The sequence below is a fragment of the Poecile atricapillus genome, chromosome 1, assembly GCF_030490865.1.
Source record: "Poecile atricapillus isolate bPoeAtr1 chromosome 1, bPoeAtr1.hap1, whole genome shotgun sequence".
In the NCBI taxonomy this organism is placed as follows: domain Eukaryota; kingdom Metazoa; phylum Chordata; class Aves; order Passeriformes; family Paridae; genus Poecile; species Poecile atricapillus.
Genome location: NC_081249.1, coordinates 127,103,806 through 127,122,012, shown reverse-complemented (window position 1 = coordinate 127,122,012; position 18,207 = coordinate 127,103,806). Strand labels below are relative to the sequence as shown.

The following is an 18,207-nucleotide window of genomic DNA, read 5'->3' as shown; positions in this document are numbered from 1 at the left end:
CGGCCACGTCCCGGCCTCGCCCCATGGCCTCGCCCTACCGCTGCATCGACGGGCAGCCATGGGGAGGCGGGGCTTGGGCGACGGGGGTGGGGCTGTTGCGGGAGGAGGCGGGGCTTGCTACACAGCGAGTGGGCGGGGTTTATTGCCATTGGGGCGGAGCCTATTGCTCTGGGGCGGGGCTTGCTGCTGGCTGGGGCGGGGTTTATTCCTATGCTCAGAGGGCGTTGGTCCTTTTTGGGATGGGCGGGGTTTGCACCCGCTGGAGATTTTAGGGATAGGGACAGGCACCCTGGGGGTTGGGGACACCATGGGAGGGCACTTGGGAGTCAGGACACCAGTCCCTTAAGACACAACATAGTGACAGAGGGCCTGTGGGCTGACTGTGGTGGCACTTTGGGGTAGGGAACTCCACCTCTTAAAGCACAGCCGGGTGATGATGAGGATGTGGGGTGGCTTTGGCAGCACTCTGGGGTCAGGAGGCACAGTTTTGAAAGGATGCTGGTGGCAAAGAGGGGACATCGAGTGGCCTCGGTGGCACTTGGGGTCAGGAGATGCATCCCTTACAGCAGAGTGTGGTGACAGAGGGGATGTGAGGTGGCTGCGGTGGGTGGCACTTGGGGTCAGGAGCCCCTCACTTAAGGCACGGTGATGAAAGTGGGATTGTGACGTGGCTGTGGTGGCACCTGGGAGTCAGGGGCCCTATTTCTTGAAGAGCACTGGTGGTGGACAGGGCACATGGGGTGGCTGTGGTGGCACTTGGGGTCAGGAGCCCTGTCCCTTAAGGCACAGTATGATGATGATGGAGGGGCTGCAGGGTGGCCGTGGTGACACTTGATGTCAGGAGCCCCATCTTTCAAGGCACTGCCAGGTGATGATGAGGTTGTGGGGTGGTTTGGAGGTCAGGAGCCCCATTTCTCAAGGCACACTGGTGGTGGAACAGGGGACCTGCATGGCCGTGGCTGCGCCGTGGACTCAGGAGCCCAGCAGGTGCTCAGAACCCCCTCGCTTCCAGCCGCAGAGTGACCACGGCGGGCGGCACCTTCTTCTTGAGGCGGTTGAAGTCCTTGGCCGAGCGCCAGAGCCAGGTCTGCAGCTCCTTCAGCAGCCAGAAATCATCCATCTTCTTCAGGAAGTCATTGGGGGCCGCGGGCGCGCCCGGGGGCGCGGGGGGCCCAGCGGGGCCAGCAGGCAGCGGGTACCCCAGCGAGGACATGACGCCACCGATGCTCAGCACCAGGCCCTGGAGACTGGCGCAGAAGTGGGCGAGGCGGTGGCGCAGCTCGGCCGTGCCCACCTGCCCATCCAGCACACGCAGGTAGCAGAGCAGGCGGCTGTAGGCCCGGTAGTTGGCGGCCAGGCGGGCGTTGTCCGTCAGGCCCCGCCACAGGTCCAGGTCCACCGTGGCGCTGGGCACCCGCTCGGCCCGTGCCAGCCGCGGGGGGTTGAAGTCGGGCTCATTGAAGGGGGGGCCCAGGTAGTTCAGCTGGAAGGGAATTGGGGTGCCAGGGGTCATGTCTCCATGTCCACCCTGTCCCCAGTCTCCACATTCCCCATGCCCCAGCTCTCCCTTCTCTTATCACATCCCCCTTCCCACTCTGCCCAAGCCGGACATTCCCAGCACAGCCCAGTCCGTGCCACCGTCACCGCTTGGCACCCAACGCGCCGGCACCGCCGAGGGCACGTCAGGGCAGGGACGGTGAACCTCCGGGTGAGTCGGCGACGCCGGCGGGGAGGGAGAGGCGGATGCCCGCGCCCATGACGGAATCATGGGCCGAGGGGAGGGTGCCCGGGAACCGCCCTGCGCCCGGGGGGCGATGAGGCATTTCCGTGACCTCCGGCGTGGGAGCAGCTGGGCACGGGGCGGATATCCCGGGGGATGCGTCTGGGACTCACGTAGGTGCCGGCGAGGGTGCGGAGCTGGTGCTCCAGGTAGCGGGTCAGGTCGTAGGTCTGCTGGATGGACTGGCCGGCGCCCAGCTCCTCGGAGCAGTTCAGCGCCGGCAGCGCCGGCAGGTTGCAAAGCGCGGCGCACAGGAAGGTGAAGATCCCCCAAGAGTCACCTGTGGGGGACACACAGCACCTCAGGGGGGGTGACAAGGACACTCCATCTCCATGTGTTTGACGCTGAGCCTTCAGAGTATCCCTGAGTCACACGTCTGAAAGCAGAGAAACTGAGGCACGGAGGTAGGGAGGGTGGGGTCCCACTCACCTCAGCAGAACCCCCCCCCCCCCCGGAGCAGCAGGGACCCCCAAGCTCAGCGCGGTGACCCCCCGGCTCCCCTCGGAGTGCTCCCGCCCGCGGCTGCACCAACAATCCTTTATATGGTCTGGAGCAGCGCGGCCGCGGCATTCCCGCCGGGACACACGCCTGGGATATATTTGGGCACCGCCAACGCCGGAGCGGGCCGGGCACTCAGCGGGGACCCCCGCCGAGGGGCCACCGGGAATGCAGGGGAGGTTGGAGGCAGCTCCGGGGAGCGGCCGGGACGCGGGGTGACCTTTGCGGAGCCACCGGAAAGCGCCGGCGGGGTCCCCGTCATCGGCCTGACGTCAGGGCGGCCCGGGAGCGCGGCCCCGGCGGCCGTGCAAAGGTCACGGCCCGCGGCCAGGACACTCCGGCCAGCTGGCACCCCCGGCTCGCCGCAGCCGGCCTTCCCGGCAGCGCCTCCCGGGAAACACCGGCCGCTGGCACGGCTCGGCACCGCGGGGCTCCTGCTGCGGGCAGCCCCCCGTGCCCCCGCGCGTCACCGCTCCCCGTCTCCGGCTGCCGGTGACGCACGACGGTCCTCGGGGACACCCCGGCTCCAGCCACAACGGCCTCACCACCGTGGGTGTCTTGCAAACTGCAAGCCTCGCTGCGGCGGATGCAAGTGCCCTGTGGGTGTGCAGGACGCTGTCACACCTAGGATACACCCTGGAGGTGTGCAGGACACTTGTGACACCTCTGGGATATATCCAGAGCACACCTGGGTTACACCTTGTGTGTGCGCATCACCCAGGCATGGGGAGCACCACGCTTTCCAGGCGTGTGACACCGTGCACGTGTGACACTGTGCACGTGTTTGATGCACCACACGCGAGACACCATCCAGGTGTGCCACCTCCCACACGGGTGTGTGACACACGTGGCAGTCACGGGACATGCCAGGCAAGTGTGCAACGTGCTGTGCACATGGGGGGGGACACTCGGTTTCGTGCCACCCACGTGTGACACACCGTGCATACACCACGTCACGCTGTGACACCATGCCTGTGCGTGGCAGCCCCGGCTGGCCCTGGCTCGCCCGGTGCCCTGCGGTGGGCACGTGCCGCCGCTTGCCCGCGTTCCGGTGCATTCCGGTGCGTGGAGCGTGCGGCCGGCCCCGCGTGCGTGCGAGCGTGGGCCGGGGGGGGGGCCGGCGGGGGGGCCGCGGTGACTCACACCACACATACCCCCCCTTCCCGGTGTTTGCTTTGGCCAGACCCTCGCCCGCCGCCGGCTCCGGTTTCCAGGCGGGATTTACACCCGCCCCGGCCTGGCCAGTGCCAAACCAAACACAGCCGGGGAGCGGGATGAGGGGGGAATGGCAGGGATGTGAGATTGGGATGGAGCCACGGTGGCTCCTGGGCAGGTGGCCTGGACATGAGGATGAGGATGATGGAGGAAGGGGATGGAGGTGGGTGTCTGAGGGATGGGAATGGTGAGATGCACAGAATGGATGGCACTGGGCAGTAGTGATGATGACACAGTGACGATGGTGACCCTGGCACAGCAGAGACAGTGGCCATGACACAGCAGTGACAGTGACACTGCATAGTAATGAGGGTGACCATGACACAGCATTGACAGCGACCACAGCACAGCGGTGATGATGACAGTGGCACAGCAGTGACGATGACAGTGGCGCAGCAGTGACGGTGACCATGGCACAGCAGTGACAATGGCCCAGCCATAGCGGGTGCCCCCGCTGTCCCAGCGGCTGGCGCCGGGCACCCACCGGCACAGACAGTGGAGGAGGGAGGCTCCAGCCGGCACAGCTGGATCCCGGTGACGTCGGAGAGGAAGAGCCCGAGGGTTTCAAAACCGGCCCTGGAGCGCGGCCAGGATGCTCCCAGCCCACGTAAGCAGCTCATGGCGTGCCTGCCCCGGGTCACTGGCTGGGCCATGGGGACACCCGAGGAGCCGGGGTGACAGGGGGCCATGGGAACAGACACCCCCTGCTCTGCCAGCAGCACCCTGGGGATACCCACACCGACACACCGGTGACGCCACGGACAGCCCTCGCACACGTGGCAGCGGGTTTGTGGCTCACCCACCTTCAGGGTGACACCCGGGACCCCTGGCCTGCCACCCGCCCAGCGGCACAGGCGGCAGTGCTGGCCAGACCTCCCGGCCAGCGGCCAAAGTGGGAATTCGGCCACTGAGACGGTGAGCTGTTCCCTGGGCATGCTGTGGGCAGCGCTGCCGAGGGCTGAGCGACCACAGCCCGCCCAGAGCCGCTTTCCCGAAACCCTGGTGGCGGGGGCGGCAGCCGGGAAGGGGAGACCCCCCTGGCCCCGGAGCCCCTGGCAGCGGACGGAGCCGAGCCGGCCCCCGACGCCGCGGCGGGAGCTGCCGTATCTGATGGGCCGGCATCCAGCGGTGAACAGAGCCCCGTCCCACCCCACAGCCCCATTCTGGGGGCCAGCACGGGAGGTCTCGTGGTGGCCAGGCATGACTGTGGCACTGAGGACAAAGCAGCCCTGTCCCCACTACCCCAGCCACTGCCCTGGCCACCAACTGGTACCACTTAACCCTCCACGGAGCATTTCCCAGCCCAATGTGGCTGCCAGCTCCCGGGGGCTTGGAGTGGGTGACACTCAAGGGCTCATGGACAGACGCCTCTGTGTCCCCACACTGCTGGCATTTAATCCTACTGTGTCTGGAGAGGCGACACCACAGCGTAACAGCGTCCCTGTGGAGCCAGCATGCTGGGGACACAAGGATGCTCATGTTCCACACCCAGATATCACAGACACAGCATTCCCTGAGTTCCAACAAGAAGAACGCGTGTGCCCTTGCTCCCCAACAGCACTCAGAGCTACCACAGTGAGGTCCCCATCCCATCCATCCCATTCTACTGCACTCCATCCCATCCATCCCATCCCATCCGATCTCATCCCATCCATCCCGTGGCGAAGCCGCCATGCCAGGAGTGGGTGGTGGCGCGGGGGGCGCGTGGCCCCACGTCCCCCCAGTCCCGGCCGTGCCTGCGCTCGCGGCGCTGAGTGTTTACATCCTGTCTCCTCCGTGTGTTTATAAATGCGGCCGCGCACGGGAGACTCCAGCGAGGCCATAATTAGCTGGGCCTGGATTTCCCATCCGGCTCCAGCTCCAGCTAGCGGCACAATGGAAACACCCCCGCCGGCAAGGGGGGTGCAGGCCCCTAATCCCAACCAGACCCCGCTGTCCTGCACGCACACCCAGCACCCGGGAGCCACGTGAGGCACCTCGATCCCTTCCTGCCACTCCCGGCGCAGGTCATGGAGGCACACAGCCCAACAGCCCCCCCAGCACCGTTCTGGGGGCTCACCGGCACAGAGCTGGGCTGGCTGCTCTCCAGCAGGGCAGGGGACCCCCAGTGCCAGACCACGTGGCGCCGCAGAGCCTTGGGTGACACGCCCTGGCACCTCCAGACCCACTGCTACTGCTGGCATCGCCTGCCACAGGGACACTGCCTGGCTGGGTCAGTGTGGAACCAGCCGTTCTGGTGGGTACAGCCGTGCCCTGATGTCCCCACAGCACCTGGGACGTCTCCGTCACCCACAGGCCACGTGCCACACGCAGCCACAACACTGCTGGGCCAGCTGCTTCCCAGATATCCCAGATATCCCATCCAGGAGTGCATCCCCTTTAGCCTGCCGGGACGCTGAGACGGTGGCATGGGGACACTGCCTCTGCAGCCCCGGGGGAGGGGGGGGGGGGGGGTGCGGGGCGATGATTTATGGGGCTCGGTGCCACTTAGCAGGGTATAAATCTCCCCCCAGCGCGGCCCTGTAAGCAGAGCCCTCCGCATTTCCCTGCGGAGCCAGCGCCTAATGCAGCCCAGATGTGCGGCCGCCACCGTGCCCTCGCACCGCCTGCTAAATAGGCACGGGGACACCGGGGATGCCGAGAGTCCCCGAGCCCTGCCAGGGACGCCGCCTGGACAGCCCACGGGAGGGGATGTCCCAAAACGAGGAGCGGGGTCGTGGCGGACGAGCTCCAGCCCTTCGGTTCCTCCTCGGCGTCCCCTTCCCCGCAGGCCTCGGCACCGGCTGTGCCACCGGTTCGGCCACGTCCGCCGGGCCCGGCGGCAGCGGGAAGGGGGAGAGGAAGGGGCGAGGGAGGGCGATGGAGCCGCTGGGGATCCCAGCCTCGCTTTTCCGGTTCCCCGGCGCTCGCCCCGCTTTGCCCGTCCTGCGTCACGCCGGCACCGCGGGAGCTGGAGCCCAACCCGGCGCCGGCCTCGTGCTGCCCCGGCCCCGGTCCCGCCGCCCGGGACCCCGGGGAGCCTGGCGGCGCCCACACTTTGACCTTTTAAGGGTGTTTTCCAGTATTTTCCGGGCGAGGAGCCCCCGGTCCCGGTGTGCCGCCAGGCCGGCCGGCCCCCCGGCAACCCCGGCGGTGCCGGTGGCCGCTGGGGCTGGGGGAACAAAGCCGTACCCTCCCCAACGCCCCAAAATCCCGCTGCTGTGTCCCGGAGGAATCTCGGCAATCCAGCGGTGACGTTCGGTGTCAAGCCCCGAAATCCAGCCCCAGGCAGGAAAACTCTTCCTGCCCCCCATAAATCCCACCGACTTTCCTTTTCCTCCCCTCTGTCAGTCCTGGGGTTTAATTCTCCGTGCTCAGCGGCGGTTCCCTCCCTGGTAATCACAAACATGCATGGAAAAGAGGGAACGAGAGAAAGGGGAAAAAAAAAAAAAAAGAAAAAAAAGAACAACAACCCAACCTAGAGAGAGGAAAGTCTTAAATCAATCCCAAAGCCAGACAGACGTTTCAATCACATCAAATTAAAATCAGCAGTCGGTTTGGAAGGGGGAAAAAAACTCGCGGCAGATGCAGGCAGGGGAGTTGGGGCAGCCCCCCGCCCCGCACCCAGCGCCGCGGGCTTACCTGAGAGCTCCCCGGTTACATTTAGCATAGTCGGGGTGCAGGGGGATTTTGGGGGGCTCGGCTCTTGCTCGGCGCCCCGAGCCCGCCCGCTCGCCTCAGCCCTGGCTCGCTGCTTCGCTCGCGCTCAGGGTTGGGTGGTGGTTTTTTTTTTTTTTTTTGGGTTGGTTTCTGGCTTTCTTTTTTTTTTTTCCTTTTTTTTTTTTTTTTTTCCCTCGGTCTCTATTTGTTTTGGTTTGGGCTCGCTCGGGTGTTAGGTGAAAAAAAAAAACAAAACGGGGCGAGTTGGGTGGGTTTTTGGGGTGTGGAGGGTTCGCACCGCGCTCCGGCTGCCTCGCTCGCCGCCGTTCCCCCCTTCCACCTCCCTTGATTTGCTCTTTTGATTGGGGTCCAGGAATGCAGGAATAAAAAAAAAAAAAAAAACACAAAAAGAAAAAAAAAACTGGAGCTCGCATCCACCCTCTCCAAGCTGCTGCCTCCTTCTTTCCTCTTTTTTTTTCCCAATTCAAGTGTTAAGCAGAACCAGGTTGCTTTCAAGAATGTATTTGATGCAATTGTACACAAGAGCGGGCTCCATTCATTCCCTCCCTCTCCCCCCCGCCCCGGCTTTATCCCCCCTTTTCCCATCCCCATCCCCATCGCCGGGTCCCGGCACCGGGCAGAGGTGGGGAGGCTGGAGCTAAGCCCCGGAGCTGCGGAAGGTGGAGGGGAGGGAAGGGAAGAGGGGGGTCCCCCGGGGTGCCGCTGGCCGGGTAGGAAGGGGGAGACCCCCGCTTTCTCCCTCGCTGCGTTTCCCCCGTGCGGTTCTGGCTCCCGCCCGGCTTTTGTTAAAGTGGCAGCGGCGGGGCCGGTGCGGGGCCGGTGCGGGGCCGGTGCCGCTCGGCGGGGGGGTCTCCTACCTGCTCTCAGCTCCATGCGGGACGGGCGCGGGGCCGGGGCGCTGGGTGCGTGCTCTGGGGTCCCCGGGCGGGCAGGCAGCGGTCCCGCACACCGGCCCGGGACTGCGGCTCCCATTTGCCGCTCCGAGCCCTCTCGCCTCTCCTCCTCCCCGCGCACAGAGCCGAGAGCCCGGTCCCGGGGGGGGCACGGGGGGGACGGGACAGAGGGGGGGGTCCGGGGAGGGGAGGACGGGGGGGACGGGACGAGGTGCGGCGGAGCGGCTCCTCTGGCGGGGCCGGGGGGGGGCGTGGGGGGCGTGGGGTGCCAGCCTGCCCCCCCTTCCTTCCCCCCCCGGGGCAGCGGGGAGGAGTGGCGGAGGGATGGGGCCGGCCGGTGCGGGAAGGGTGGCGGCGGGGCGGGGAGGGGGGGGTCCTCGGCTCTTCGCTGGCACGGCCAGCCCCCTCCCCTCCGGCCGAGAGAGGGGGTCCGGGGCCCGCGGATCCCCCCCCCTCCGCCCCCGGCTTGGGGACCCGCAGCACGGCGGGCGCTGCTCAGCCGGGACGGCGGCAGGTGAGCGGCGGAGTGGGGGGAGCGCGGCGGGGTCCCGGCGGAACAACCGGAGCCCCTCGGAGCGGCGGCGGCGGCTAAGCCACGGGGGACCCTCCGTCCCGTGAGAGGGCTTAGCTTCTCCCGGCGCCCCCTGTCCACACGGGGACGGGAGAAGGACACCCCTCCTCCCCCCCCGCCCCAGCCCCTTTCCTCCGGGTGCCAGAGCCGCTTTCTTCCCGATTATCCTCCCCCGTTAGGACAATCTCCGTCCCGGCGCCCGCGGGGCCCTTGGCAATGACCGCGGCGTTCCCCGCAGCCCACCCGGGGTAAGTGGGGTGGACTGGGGGGCGTGAGGAGACCCCCATGGCCAAGCGGAGCCGCCGCCGGAGGGGAGGGGGGCGACCCGACAGCCGGAGCCCCTCGTCCATTCCCCTCGTGTCCCTCATCCATGAGTGGGTGCTGCCGCCGGGGCTCTCTCGACAGGGAGAGGAACGTCCTGGCTCCCCCCAAAAAAACCTTTGTTTAAAACAAAGGCGCTGGGAGCGCCGGGAAGGGCCGGGAGGTAACAGGCGGATTCGCTTCCACTCCAGACCCCGGCCCTGGCCAGGTCTGAGCCCTCCCGGCTGCGACCGCATCCTCCCGGTTTTCTCCGGGACACGGGGTGCCTGCTCGGAGCAGAGCAGGACCCTCTTTCCTCAAATCCACCGGGACACTGGGTGCTGAACTCATTAGCACCAGTTTGGGGACCCCCCCGTAGGGATGAACCACACACGGACGTGCTGCTGGCTGATTTATTGCTGGGGAAGTGCGGATTTGGTGTTGAATCCATGAGGAAGCGCCCAACAGTCTTGCCAGGGGTGACGAGGGGGGCTCTGGATCCCCTCCCCCGGGTAAATGGGGATTACTCGGAATACTCCACAGCCCTGAGGATCCGGAGGGGCTGCGGAGGTGTCGGACGGAGCTGCGCAAACGATCCACGGATGGACTGAGCCCTGTCCCGGCTCTCCGGCAGCGTGTCTGGGGGGGTCCGCTCGGCGTGGGGCCAACCCTCTCGCCCCCCCAGCCGCAGGGCAGGGTATCTGGTTTCCCCCCCCCGAGCCAGCAGATCCCGCCAGCAGCGCTGGAGCAGTTGGGAAAAGCCGCCGGCCCGTCCCCGGGGGTCTCCAGCCTGCCGAGGCGGCGGGGCTGCTCCTCGCTGCCTTCTCCCCTCCCCAAAACCCAGCGCTGCGGTTGGGTTTGGGGAGTTTTCCAGCTGCCACGGCTCCCGCTGGGCCAACACCTGAGACAGGAGAGGAGGAGGAGGAGGGAAACGTAGCCCGGCAGACGCGGCTCCCGGCTTCCCAAGCCCCTCTCCCTGAGCCAGCCAGCGGTGCCAGGACGGAGCCCACGCCCCAGGACAAAGCGGGCACAGAGCACAGCCAGGTCAAACCACTGGGAAGCCTCATCCCCACATCCTGTTCCTTCTCCTCCTCGCCCGGTGCCCGCAGCAGCTCCGCGTGGGTGAGGCCGTGCCCGCCCTGCCCTCGGGGCCACGTCACCGGGCAGCTGAGCTCACCTCCATCCCACCCCGCGGGTCCTCCGGCCGGCGCCAGGACCAGCCCGGCCTCCCACTGCTGACCTTTGCGGCCGACAGCCGGAGGAGGGAGAGACGGGGGCCGACCGGACCCAGAAATCCCGGCTTTAGCCCCAAACCGCCCGCCAGGCGCGGGCTGAGACGCTCCGGCAGCGCCCGGCTCCTTGGGGACACCCCTGGGGCGCAGGCAGGGGCACGGAGCAGCCATCCGGCTCGGCGTGTCCCCTCCTGCCGGGCTGGCAGCAGGAGCCCAGCTGTGGCCGTCTGTCTCCCCGAGCCGCTGCCTGGGCGAGGGCGCCGTGCCATGTGCCGGGAAGGAAGCCGGAGGAGCGGGAAGGGCGCTGGGAGACAAACCCGAGCCCGACGGGTGCGAGGGAACACCCCTGTCACCTTCCCCGCCATCCCTGGGCGAAGCTCGCCAGCCCCACGGGGGTCCTGGGAGAGGCGGCGTGGGCGCAGCTGAGCCTGGGGGTGCCGGAGTCCCCCGAGGGCTGCCAGGCTCCTGCTCCCGGTCCGTATCCAGCCCATTCCCTGGTCGGCGCCGGTGGGAAGAGGGAGGGGTGGCCAGGCCCTGGCCCCCGCTGAGGTGTGTGTGTCACGACCGCAGCCAGCTGCGTCCTCTCCGCAGCCCCATAAAATGCCGAGCCCTGAGGCCAGAGCCCCTCCTGGGGACGCCGGCTCCAGAGGAGCCCGGCTGCTCTGCCAGAGCTGGAACGGACGCTCGCACACAATCCCATCCTCCTCCTCCTCCTGGGAGGAAGGGAAGTAGCCAGTGCTCACCCCAGGAGTGGAGGAGCCAGATCCGGCTGGCCCCTGAGCCCAGGCCAAGGCAGGCCTGAGAGTCCCTGGCGTGCAGTGCTGGTGATCCCAGCGCAGCCCCGTACACGTGGCTCGGGCCGTGGAGCCCCAACAAAGGACAGGAGTTTGTGTACCTGGAGGGGATGCGGCGAGCAGGCCGGGGCCGAAACCCCGGATAAAAGGCACCGAGCACACCAGACTGGGAAAGGAGGAGGAGAGGCTGTCACCTCTGTGTCCTGGAGGACGGGAGCCATGGGAAAGGGCTCTGCAATGCACTTCCCATTGCCTCTGCTCAGGTGCCAGCTCTGCTCCACAGCGGGGCCCCTCGGCTCGGGCTCCACGGCCACCGAGCCCGGGAGGAGGGACTTGGGAGCGGCTGCTCCAGCGGCAGGCGGGAGCCGGCTGGAGGACCCTGCTGTGAGCACGACTCGAGTTCCTCACAGCCACATCCCCCCGGCTCCCTCGAGGCCACTCCACAGCCTGTGGAGGCTGGCTGCGAGCACAGGCTGTTGGTTGAGCCAGTGTCACATCCCTGGAAGTGCTCATGGCCACACTGGAGCAACTGGGCCAGTGGGAAATGTCCCTGCCCATGGCAGGGGGGTGGGACAGGGTGGGCATTAAAGTCCCTTCCGACCCCAACCGTTCTGGAATTCTATGGACCATCCGTGGATACACCTGGCCAGCCCAGAATTTACAGTGTACCCCCACTGGAGAATTCTGGGACACCCCAAAAATCCATCCCTGGAAGTGTTGGATGGGGCTTGGAGCAACCTGGTCTAGTAAATGGTGTCTCTGCCCATGGCAGGGGATGGAATTGGATGAGCTGGTCCCTTCCAACCCCAGCCACTCCATGATTCTAAGGGATGCACAGCCAGCAGCACCTCCAGCATGGAGAGAGACATCCAGCATTAACTTGCAGCATCCCAGTGCCCATGTGTCCCTGGGAGATAGGAATCCCCGAAACACTGAGATCTCGGGAAGCTCTGGAGCAGTTCCAGGGAATTGCAGCCCTTCCTGGGGAGCACCGTGCCCCGGGAATGCTGGAAGCGGCAAAGGGACCGGGAGGTGCAGGCAATGCGGCAGAAGGGCAACCTCGCCCGGGATGCTGCCGGGAATGAAGCGAGGGTCAGGGTGCTGGGAGGGACAAGCACGGAACGACCCCGGGAGAGCCTCCAGATAGGTCGGGAGGCCCCGGGAAGGAGCCGGTGCGGGGCTGAGCGCCGGGAGCCGCGCTGAGGGGCACGTCGAGGCCCCATTGGCTGAGCCGCACGTCACTCCGACCGCCACCCAATGCCGCGCTATGGGAGGCGGGGCTTACCGGCGGGGCAGCTCCGCGAGCCGCGGGGCCGAAGCCCCGCCCCTCCTGCCGGTCACGTGAGGCCATCGCGCCGCGCCGTCACGCGCCCGCTCAGCGCGGACCAATCGGCTGGCGGCAGGGGCGGGACGGAGCGGCGCTCCCGGCCAATGGGGAGGCGGCCTGGGAGGGCGGGCGCGGGAAGCCGGGAAGGCACCGGCGGGGCGCGGCGGGGAAGAGGCCGGAACCCCTGGGAAGGGACGGGGCAGGGGGGCTGGGGGACACCCCTGCGGGGCCCGTGGGGAGAGGCAGCACCGGCGGGGCGGGGAGAAAACAACCGCGGCAGGGGGAGGCGGCGAGGCCCGAGCAGAACTAGCTGGGGGGCGTGGCCTAACCCGCAGGCTCCGCCGAGGGGCGTGGTCTCTTGTCGGGGGCGGGGCCTGCGGGCGCGAAGCCCCCACGTGCCCGCCCGGTGCCGGTCCTGGTCCCGGTGCCATGAAATGTGTCATCGCCGGCGGCAACGTCAAAGGTGAGCGGGGCCTGGGGCCCCAGGGAGTGCGGCGTGCCCGGGGAGCCCTGCCTCACCCCCACATCCTCTCCTTCCCAGTCCTCGGCCGAGCCGTGCACTCCCTGTCCCGCATCGGCGACGAGCTCTACCTGGAGCCCACCGAGAGCGGGGTATGCAGCATCGAGGGGGCTGGACGGGAGCTGGGGGGGCACCTGTGCCCCCTCCCTCCCGGCAGGCAGTGCCAATACTGTGGCTGTGTCCCCAGCTCTCCCTTCGTGCTGTCAACTCCTCCCGTTCTGCCTTCGCCTCCTTCCTCTTCGCACCCCTCTTCTTCCAGCTGTACGAGCCGGGCAGCAGCGGGCCCGACACGGAGCTCTTCCGATGCAAAGTCCACATGAAGGTGCAGTGGCCTGCCCGGGCCCCCTCAGTGCTCCTCGTTGTTCCAGGGGCCCCAGGCAGGTGACAGTCCCTGTATCCATCCCTGCAGTCCTTCCTGGGCATCTTCCGCTCGCTGCCCTCGCTGGAGAAGTCGGTGGGGAAATGTCTCATCCTGCTCAAGCCCCGTGCCAGCCGCCTGGTCCTGCAGCTCCACTGCAAGTATGGTGAGTACCAGCAGGGACACGGCCTGGGGGGTGACACGGCACAGCGAGGGACATGCTGGCACCACATCCTGCCCCGCTGAGCCACTGTCCCCCTGCCAGGTGTCACCAAGACACACAACCTGGCCTTCCAGGAGTGTGAGCGGCTCCAGGCTGTATTCGACACCCAGCGCTGCGCCAGCCGCCTCTGCGCCCCGGCACGGTGAGGGGGTACACCGGGGGTGGCACTGGGGTGGGCAGAGTGGGATGAGGGCAGATGGAAGGAGGGACCCCGGCCAGCCCTGCAGGATTTGGGGTGCTCAGCCCCCTCCTGTGCCCCTCAGGGTGCTGACAGAGGCCGTGGTCCACTTTCCCCCGACGCTGGCTGAGGTGACACTGGGAACTGGGCCTGGTGGCAAAATCAGCCTGCGGAACTATGTGGAGGAGGAGGCAGGTGAGTCCTGCAGGGTAAGGGGGCCCCCTCCCCGCCTTGTGGTGCCCTCCAGCCCCCCACCCACCCCGTTCCCCCCTCCAGAGCCCAGCAAGACAATGGTGACGGAGCTGTGGCTGGCTGAGGACGAGTTCCAGTCAGTGGCTGTGGCTCCAGGTTCCCACATCACTTTCTGCCTCAAGGAATTCCGTGTGAGTCCCCACCCAAGCCCCCCAGCCCTGTGTCACCCCCTGGCCTCCCTCACCCTCCCCTTTGTCCCCAGGGACTGCTGAGCTTTGCTGAGGCCTCCAACCTGCCCCTCACCATCCACTTTGATGAGCCCGGCAGGTAGGACTGGTCACCACATCCCCACCCTGTGCCAGCCCTGTCCCTGGCACCCCCTCAGCCCCTCTGTTGTCCCCAGGCCGGTGATCTTCACCCTGGATGACACTGTCCTGGAGGTTCACCTGGTGCTGGCCACCCTCTCTGACCTGCAAAGCAACTCCCAGTCCCCTTCAACCAACGGGTAAGTCCCAGATGAGCCTTCCAGCTGCCATGAGCAGGGAGCAGAGTGAACATTCCCAATCCTGCTCTGTCCCCATCAGTGTGTCCCACCTGCCTGCCCCATCAGATGACTTCCCTGATGACCTGGAGTCCTACATGGCTGCCATGGAAACCAGTGAGGGGGGCTCAGAGGGGCCCCCCAGCCCCACTTTCCCCCTGCGCACCCCCCGGCCAGCTGAGAGTGAACCCGAGGAGGAGGAGGAGGAGGAGGAGGAAGGAGCTGTGCCAGGGACCCCCCCACACAAGAAGGTGAGGGATGGGTGTGCCTGGGGTCATGGGGTGGGCAGAGCCGCCTCCTGATCCCCCATTTCTCCCCACAGTTTCGCTCCCTGTTTTTTGGCTCGGTGATGACACCAGGAAGGCCCGGCCTGGCCACCACCCAGGAGGTGCTGGCGGAGGACAGCGATGGAGAAAGCTGAGCCCCGGGTCACTGCCACCCCAGCCTCCATCCAACCACCAGGACAGGCACCCCCCAGTGACCCATTACAAGTTTATTCCTCAAAAAGTCCTCCTGCCCCCCCCTCCGCTGCCACCCCAGGGCTGGGCTCTGGGCTCCAGGCTCCCCCCTCACCCCAGCACTCCCTGCCCTGGGCCTGGATTTGCTTTGGTGGAGCATGGCGGGGGGGGGCAGGATCCTACAAATAAAAAAACGAGTCGAAAGAAAAGCGACCTGATGCTGGGGCGGGGGGCTGGGGGGCGTGGGCAGCACGGGGGCGGCTCCCAGCTCATTTCTTGGCTTTGGCAGAGTTTCGGGGAGGGGTGACGGGGCGCCCGGCGGGGTTCAGCCCGCTGAACTGCCCGTATTTGCCCTTGTTCTTGTCAGCCGGCTTCAAAATCTGAGGGGGAAGGGGGAAAAGAAATCAGTGAGCTCCTGTCCCATGTCTCCACTCCCCTGGAGGGCAGAATTCCCTGCAGCCCTCCCAGCAGGAATTGAGGGTGTTTCCCCTCCCTGGGCTCACCTGGAAAGAGCACATGAGTGTCTCATCCACGCTCATCATGGCGCCGGCGTTGTCGAACTCGCCGCAGTAGTTGGGGGCCGAGAAGAGGGTGACGAGCTGGCGCTTGGCGAAGAACTCGTAGCCATCCTCCACCACCTGGAGGGGGCACAGGGTTGGCAAAAATCCACCCCCCACGGCCAGTATCCACCTGCCCTGGCAAATTCCCAGTCCCCCAGGCTGAATATCTCTACCAGGGTGAATACTCCATTCCCTGGAGCACATAAGCCACCACTTGGACAAACACCCACTGCTCCAGGGCAAATATGCATCTCCAGAGTGATTATCCAACAGCTGGGAGGAACAGCCACATCCAAGGGTGACTATTCATCCCCCTGGGGCAAATACTTTGACATCACAGCAAATACCCAAATGCTGAAGTAAATACCCAAATCCCAGGGCAAACACCCCTAGAATTCCAACCCACACGCTCCTGGACTGCACACTGCCCTTGAAAAGGAAGTACTCGGCGTAGAACCACCTGACACCCACCGGAGACCCAAACCCAGATGTCCCCAGTATTTGAGGGTCCCGATGGTACCTGGTGTGCCCGGCAGATGAGGTCCAGGTCGTGCTTGTGCAGGAATTTGGCCACCACCTCGGCCCCGAAGGTGAAGGAGACCCCACGGTCGTTCTCCCCCCAGCCCTGCACGTCCTTGTCGGGGTCAGACCAGAGCAGGTCACAGAGCAGCCCCTGATCCGGGACATCCGTGGGCCGCATGATCCGCCGGATCTGCTCCATCGATTGCAGGTCTGGGGACAGCCCTGTGGGAAAGGGACACCCCCAGAGCTCAGGATGGAGATCCCACCCATCCTCCAGCCCTCCCAAATCCCTGGGAAGGGCTATTCCCACCTCCGTGGCAGCAGAAGATCTTCTCATCCACGATGGCGGCAATGGGCAAACAATTGAAGCAGTCAGTGAAGGTCTTCCAGAGCTTGATGTTGTATCTTCGCTTGCCTGTGGGGGACAAAAGGGACTTGGAGGTGTCCTTGGGGACAGCATGGGGATGGGCACGACATGGAAGGGCAGGAGGATACAGAGGAAGGGCAGGAAGACACAGCATGGAGGGAAGGAGGTCACAGGCAGGGTCAGTGTGAGACAACACTGGGAAAGAGGGAGCCCAGGGGTAGCAGTGGGATTTTGGGGAGCCCAGGCACTCACACTCGTCATAGAAGCCATAGATGCGGTTGATGCTGGCACACTCGTGGTTGCCCCGCAGCAGGAAGAAGTTCTCAGGGTACTTGATCTTGTAGGCGAGCAGCAGGCAGATGGTCTCCAGCGACTGCTTGCCCCGGTCCACGTAGTCTCCCAAAAACAGGTAGTTGCTCTCAGGGGGGAAGCCTCCATACTCAAAGAGCCTCAGAAGGTCGTAGTACTGCCCGTGGATGTCACCTGGGGTTGGGACACAGGCTGTGAGTGGCACCCCACAGCCCCCCAGTGCTACCCCAGTGCTGCCCAGCAGCCATCCAGGCCTTACCGCAGATCTTGAGGGGTGCCTCCAGCTCCAGCAGGATGGGCTGGCTCAGGAAGATCTCCCGGGATTTGAGGCACAGCCCCCGGATCTCGTTCTCCGTCAGCTGCACGTTCTTCCCCGGCCGCGACCCTTGGACTGGTCCCAAGACGCAGAGAACAGGATCAGGGACCCTCAAGTGCTCCGGGACCCCAACAGCGCCCCAGGAACCCCTGCTTTACCTGCCCCAGCCCTCCCTGCCCATATCCTCCAGGCCCCGCAGGCTCAACTCGAGCCCCCAGACCCTTCGTGGCACTCCAATACCCTCCAGTGCCCCCTCCGCGGGGTACACACCCTTTGGGAACCCCCCATTTCCTCCAGCCCCCTCCCGCGGGGTACAGACCCATTCGGGATCCCCTCCCATATCCTCCACGTCCTCCGGACTCACCTCCAGCTCCCCAGACCCCATGGAGACCCTCCCCAAAACATTTCCCAGCCCCGACCCCCCCCACAAACCACCGCGGCCTAACCCGCCCCCGCCAGGCCCAGGCCGGGAACCCTTCCGCGGCGTTGGTACACGGCCCGAGCCAGCCCCGAGAGATTCCCCGAGCGGAGGGAGGGTATCCCGGTGCTCGGGGGGCGGCGGGGGCCGCTCACCCTCCAGGAGGCGGCTGATGATGGAGTCGAGGTTGAGCTTCTCGGTGTCCGCCATGGCCGCCCGCGCGCCGCCCCGCCCCGCGCGCCCGCCCAGAGCGGCCCCGGCGCGGGTGGCGCCCCCTGCGGGCTCGGAGGACTCAGCGCAGCGCCTCGCGAGCGGGGCTGTCCCCGTGTCCCGCTGTCCCCGTGTCCCGCTGTCCCCACGGGCGGGGTGTCCTGCTCCGGGAGGGACGGGAAATAGGGACAGCATGGCGGGGGGCCGACAGCAGGGAGCCACGGCGGTGTCACAGAGGCAGTGGGACAGCCGTGGAGAGGGGACGTGCCCCGCAGGGGGACATTTCGGGAAGGGGAACACCCCGGGAAAGATGACACCCCGGGCAGAGGGTCATCCCGGGCAGAGGGACATACCTGGAAAGGGGAACGTCCTGGAAAGGGGAACACCCCGGGAAACGGGATACTACGGGAAGGGGATGATCCCAGGCGAGCAGAGACTGAAAAGGAGAACATCCCGTATCACCCTGAAATTACAGCTTTCTTATTGTATGGAGTATTGTATTTTCCTGTTATTTATCCTTTTGATTGTTTATAATGTTGCTAGTTTCTTTGATCATTTTCTTTTTTCTTTTCTTTTTGTTAAACCAAAAAGGGTAAGATGTCGCCCTGAAAACTCAGCTTCTGAGCTTGCTGACATGGTTTTCTAAGGACTTTCCCAGGACGGTACCTGTTAACATAGATATGTGTACATTCTTTCTGTTACACGTCTTGTGATGGGCATCTCTCATGGCCAGTGCTGTGATAAAGTGTTAGCCTGACCATCCAA

General features: G+C 65.8%; 4 protein-coding genes across 6 annotated transcripts; 1 reads left to right on the top strand and 3 right to left on the bottom strand.

The window, feature by feature from the left end:
• Positions 1-148: 148 nt before the first annotated feature.
• CLCF1 (cardiotrophin like cytokine factor 1) lies at positions 149-8,140 on the bottom strand. 2 transcript variants are annotated; one of them, XM_058844216.1, is made up of 3 exons: positions 8,011-8,140; positions 1,894-2,060; positions 149-1,483 (listed from the first exon to the last, which is right to left on the bottom strand). In XM_058844216.1, exons 1-3 carry the CDS (start codon positions 8,123-8,125, stop codon positions 992-994), a joined length of 774 nt encoding a protein of 257 aa, XP_058700199.1. In that variant the 5' UTR covers positions 8,126-8,140; the 3' UTR covers positions 149-991. The 2 variants fall into 2 exon arrangements, with proteins under 2 accessions (XP_058700199.1, XP_058700208.1); XM_058844225.1 differs by lacking the exon at positions 8,011-8,140 and adding an exon at positions 7,115-7,291.
• A 1,119-nt stretch (positions 8,141-9,259) lies between these two features.
• Positions 9,260-11,167, bottom strand: LOC131575460 (uncharacterized). 2 transcript variants are annotated; one of them, XM_058831063.1, is made up of 2 exons: positions 10,095-11,167; positions 9,260-9,818 (listed from the first exon to the last, which is right to left on the bottom strand). In XM_058831063.1, exons 1-2 carry the CDS (start codon positions 10,638-10,640, stop codon positions 9,441-9,443), a joined length of 924 nt encoding a protein of 307 aa, XP_058687046.1. In that variant the 5' UTR covers positions 10,641-11,167; the 3' UTR covers positions 9,260-9,440. The 2 variants fall into 2 exon arrangements, with proteins under 2 accessions (XP_058687046.1, XP_058687112.1); XM_058831129.1 differs by having other exon boundaries at positions 10,158-11,167.
• A 1,239-nt stretch (positions 11,168-12,406) lies between these two features.
• RAD9A (RAD9 checkpoint clamp component A) lies at positions 12,407-14,742 on the top strand. Its single transcript, XM_058830806.1, has 11 exons — positions 12,407-12,733; positions 12,812-12,882; positions 12,978-13,112; positions 13,200-13,314; positions 13,414-13,513; positions 13,635-13,744; positions 13,826-13,932; positions 14,004-14,068; positions 14,145-14,246; positions 14,326-14,533; positions 14,605-14,742. The coding sequence occupies exons 1-11, from the start codon at positions 12,700-12,702 to the stop codon at positions 14,701-14,703; spliced, it is 1,146 nt and encodes a 381-aa protein (XP_058686789.1). The 5' UTR covers positions 12,407-12,699; the 3' UTR covers positions 14,704-14,742.
• An 18-nt stretch (positions 14,743-14,760) lies between these two features.
• Positions 14,761-17,544, bottom strand: PPP1CA (protein phosphatase 1 catalytic subunit alpha). Its single transcript, XM_058830676.1, has 7 exons — positions 17,388-17,544; positions 16,758-16,889; positions 16,442-16,672; positions 16,133-16,237; positions 15,821-16,044; positions 15,244-15,378; positions 14,761-15,120 (listed from the first exon to the last, which is right to left on the bottom strand). Exons 1-7 carry the CDS (start codon positions 17,440-17,442, stop codon positions 15,010-15,012), a joined length of 993 nt encoding a protein of 330 aa, XP_058686659.1. The 5' UTR covers positions 17,443-17,544; the 3' UTR covers positions 14,761-15,009.
• Between the last annotated feature and the right edge of the window lie 663 nt (positions 17,545-18,207).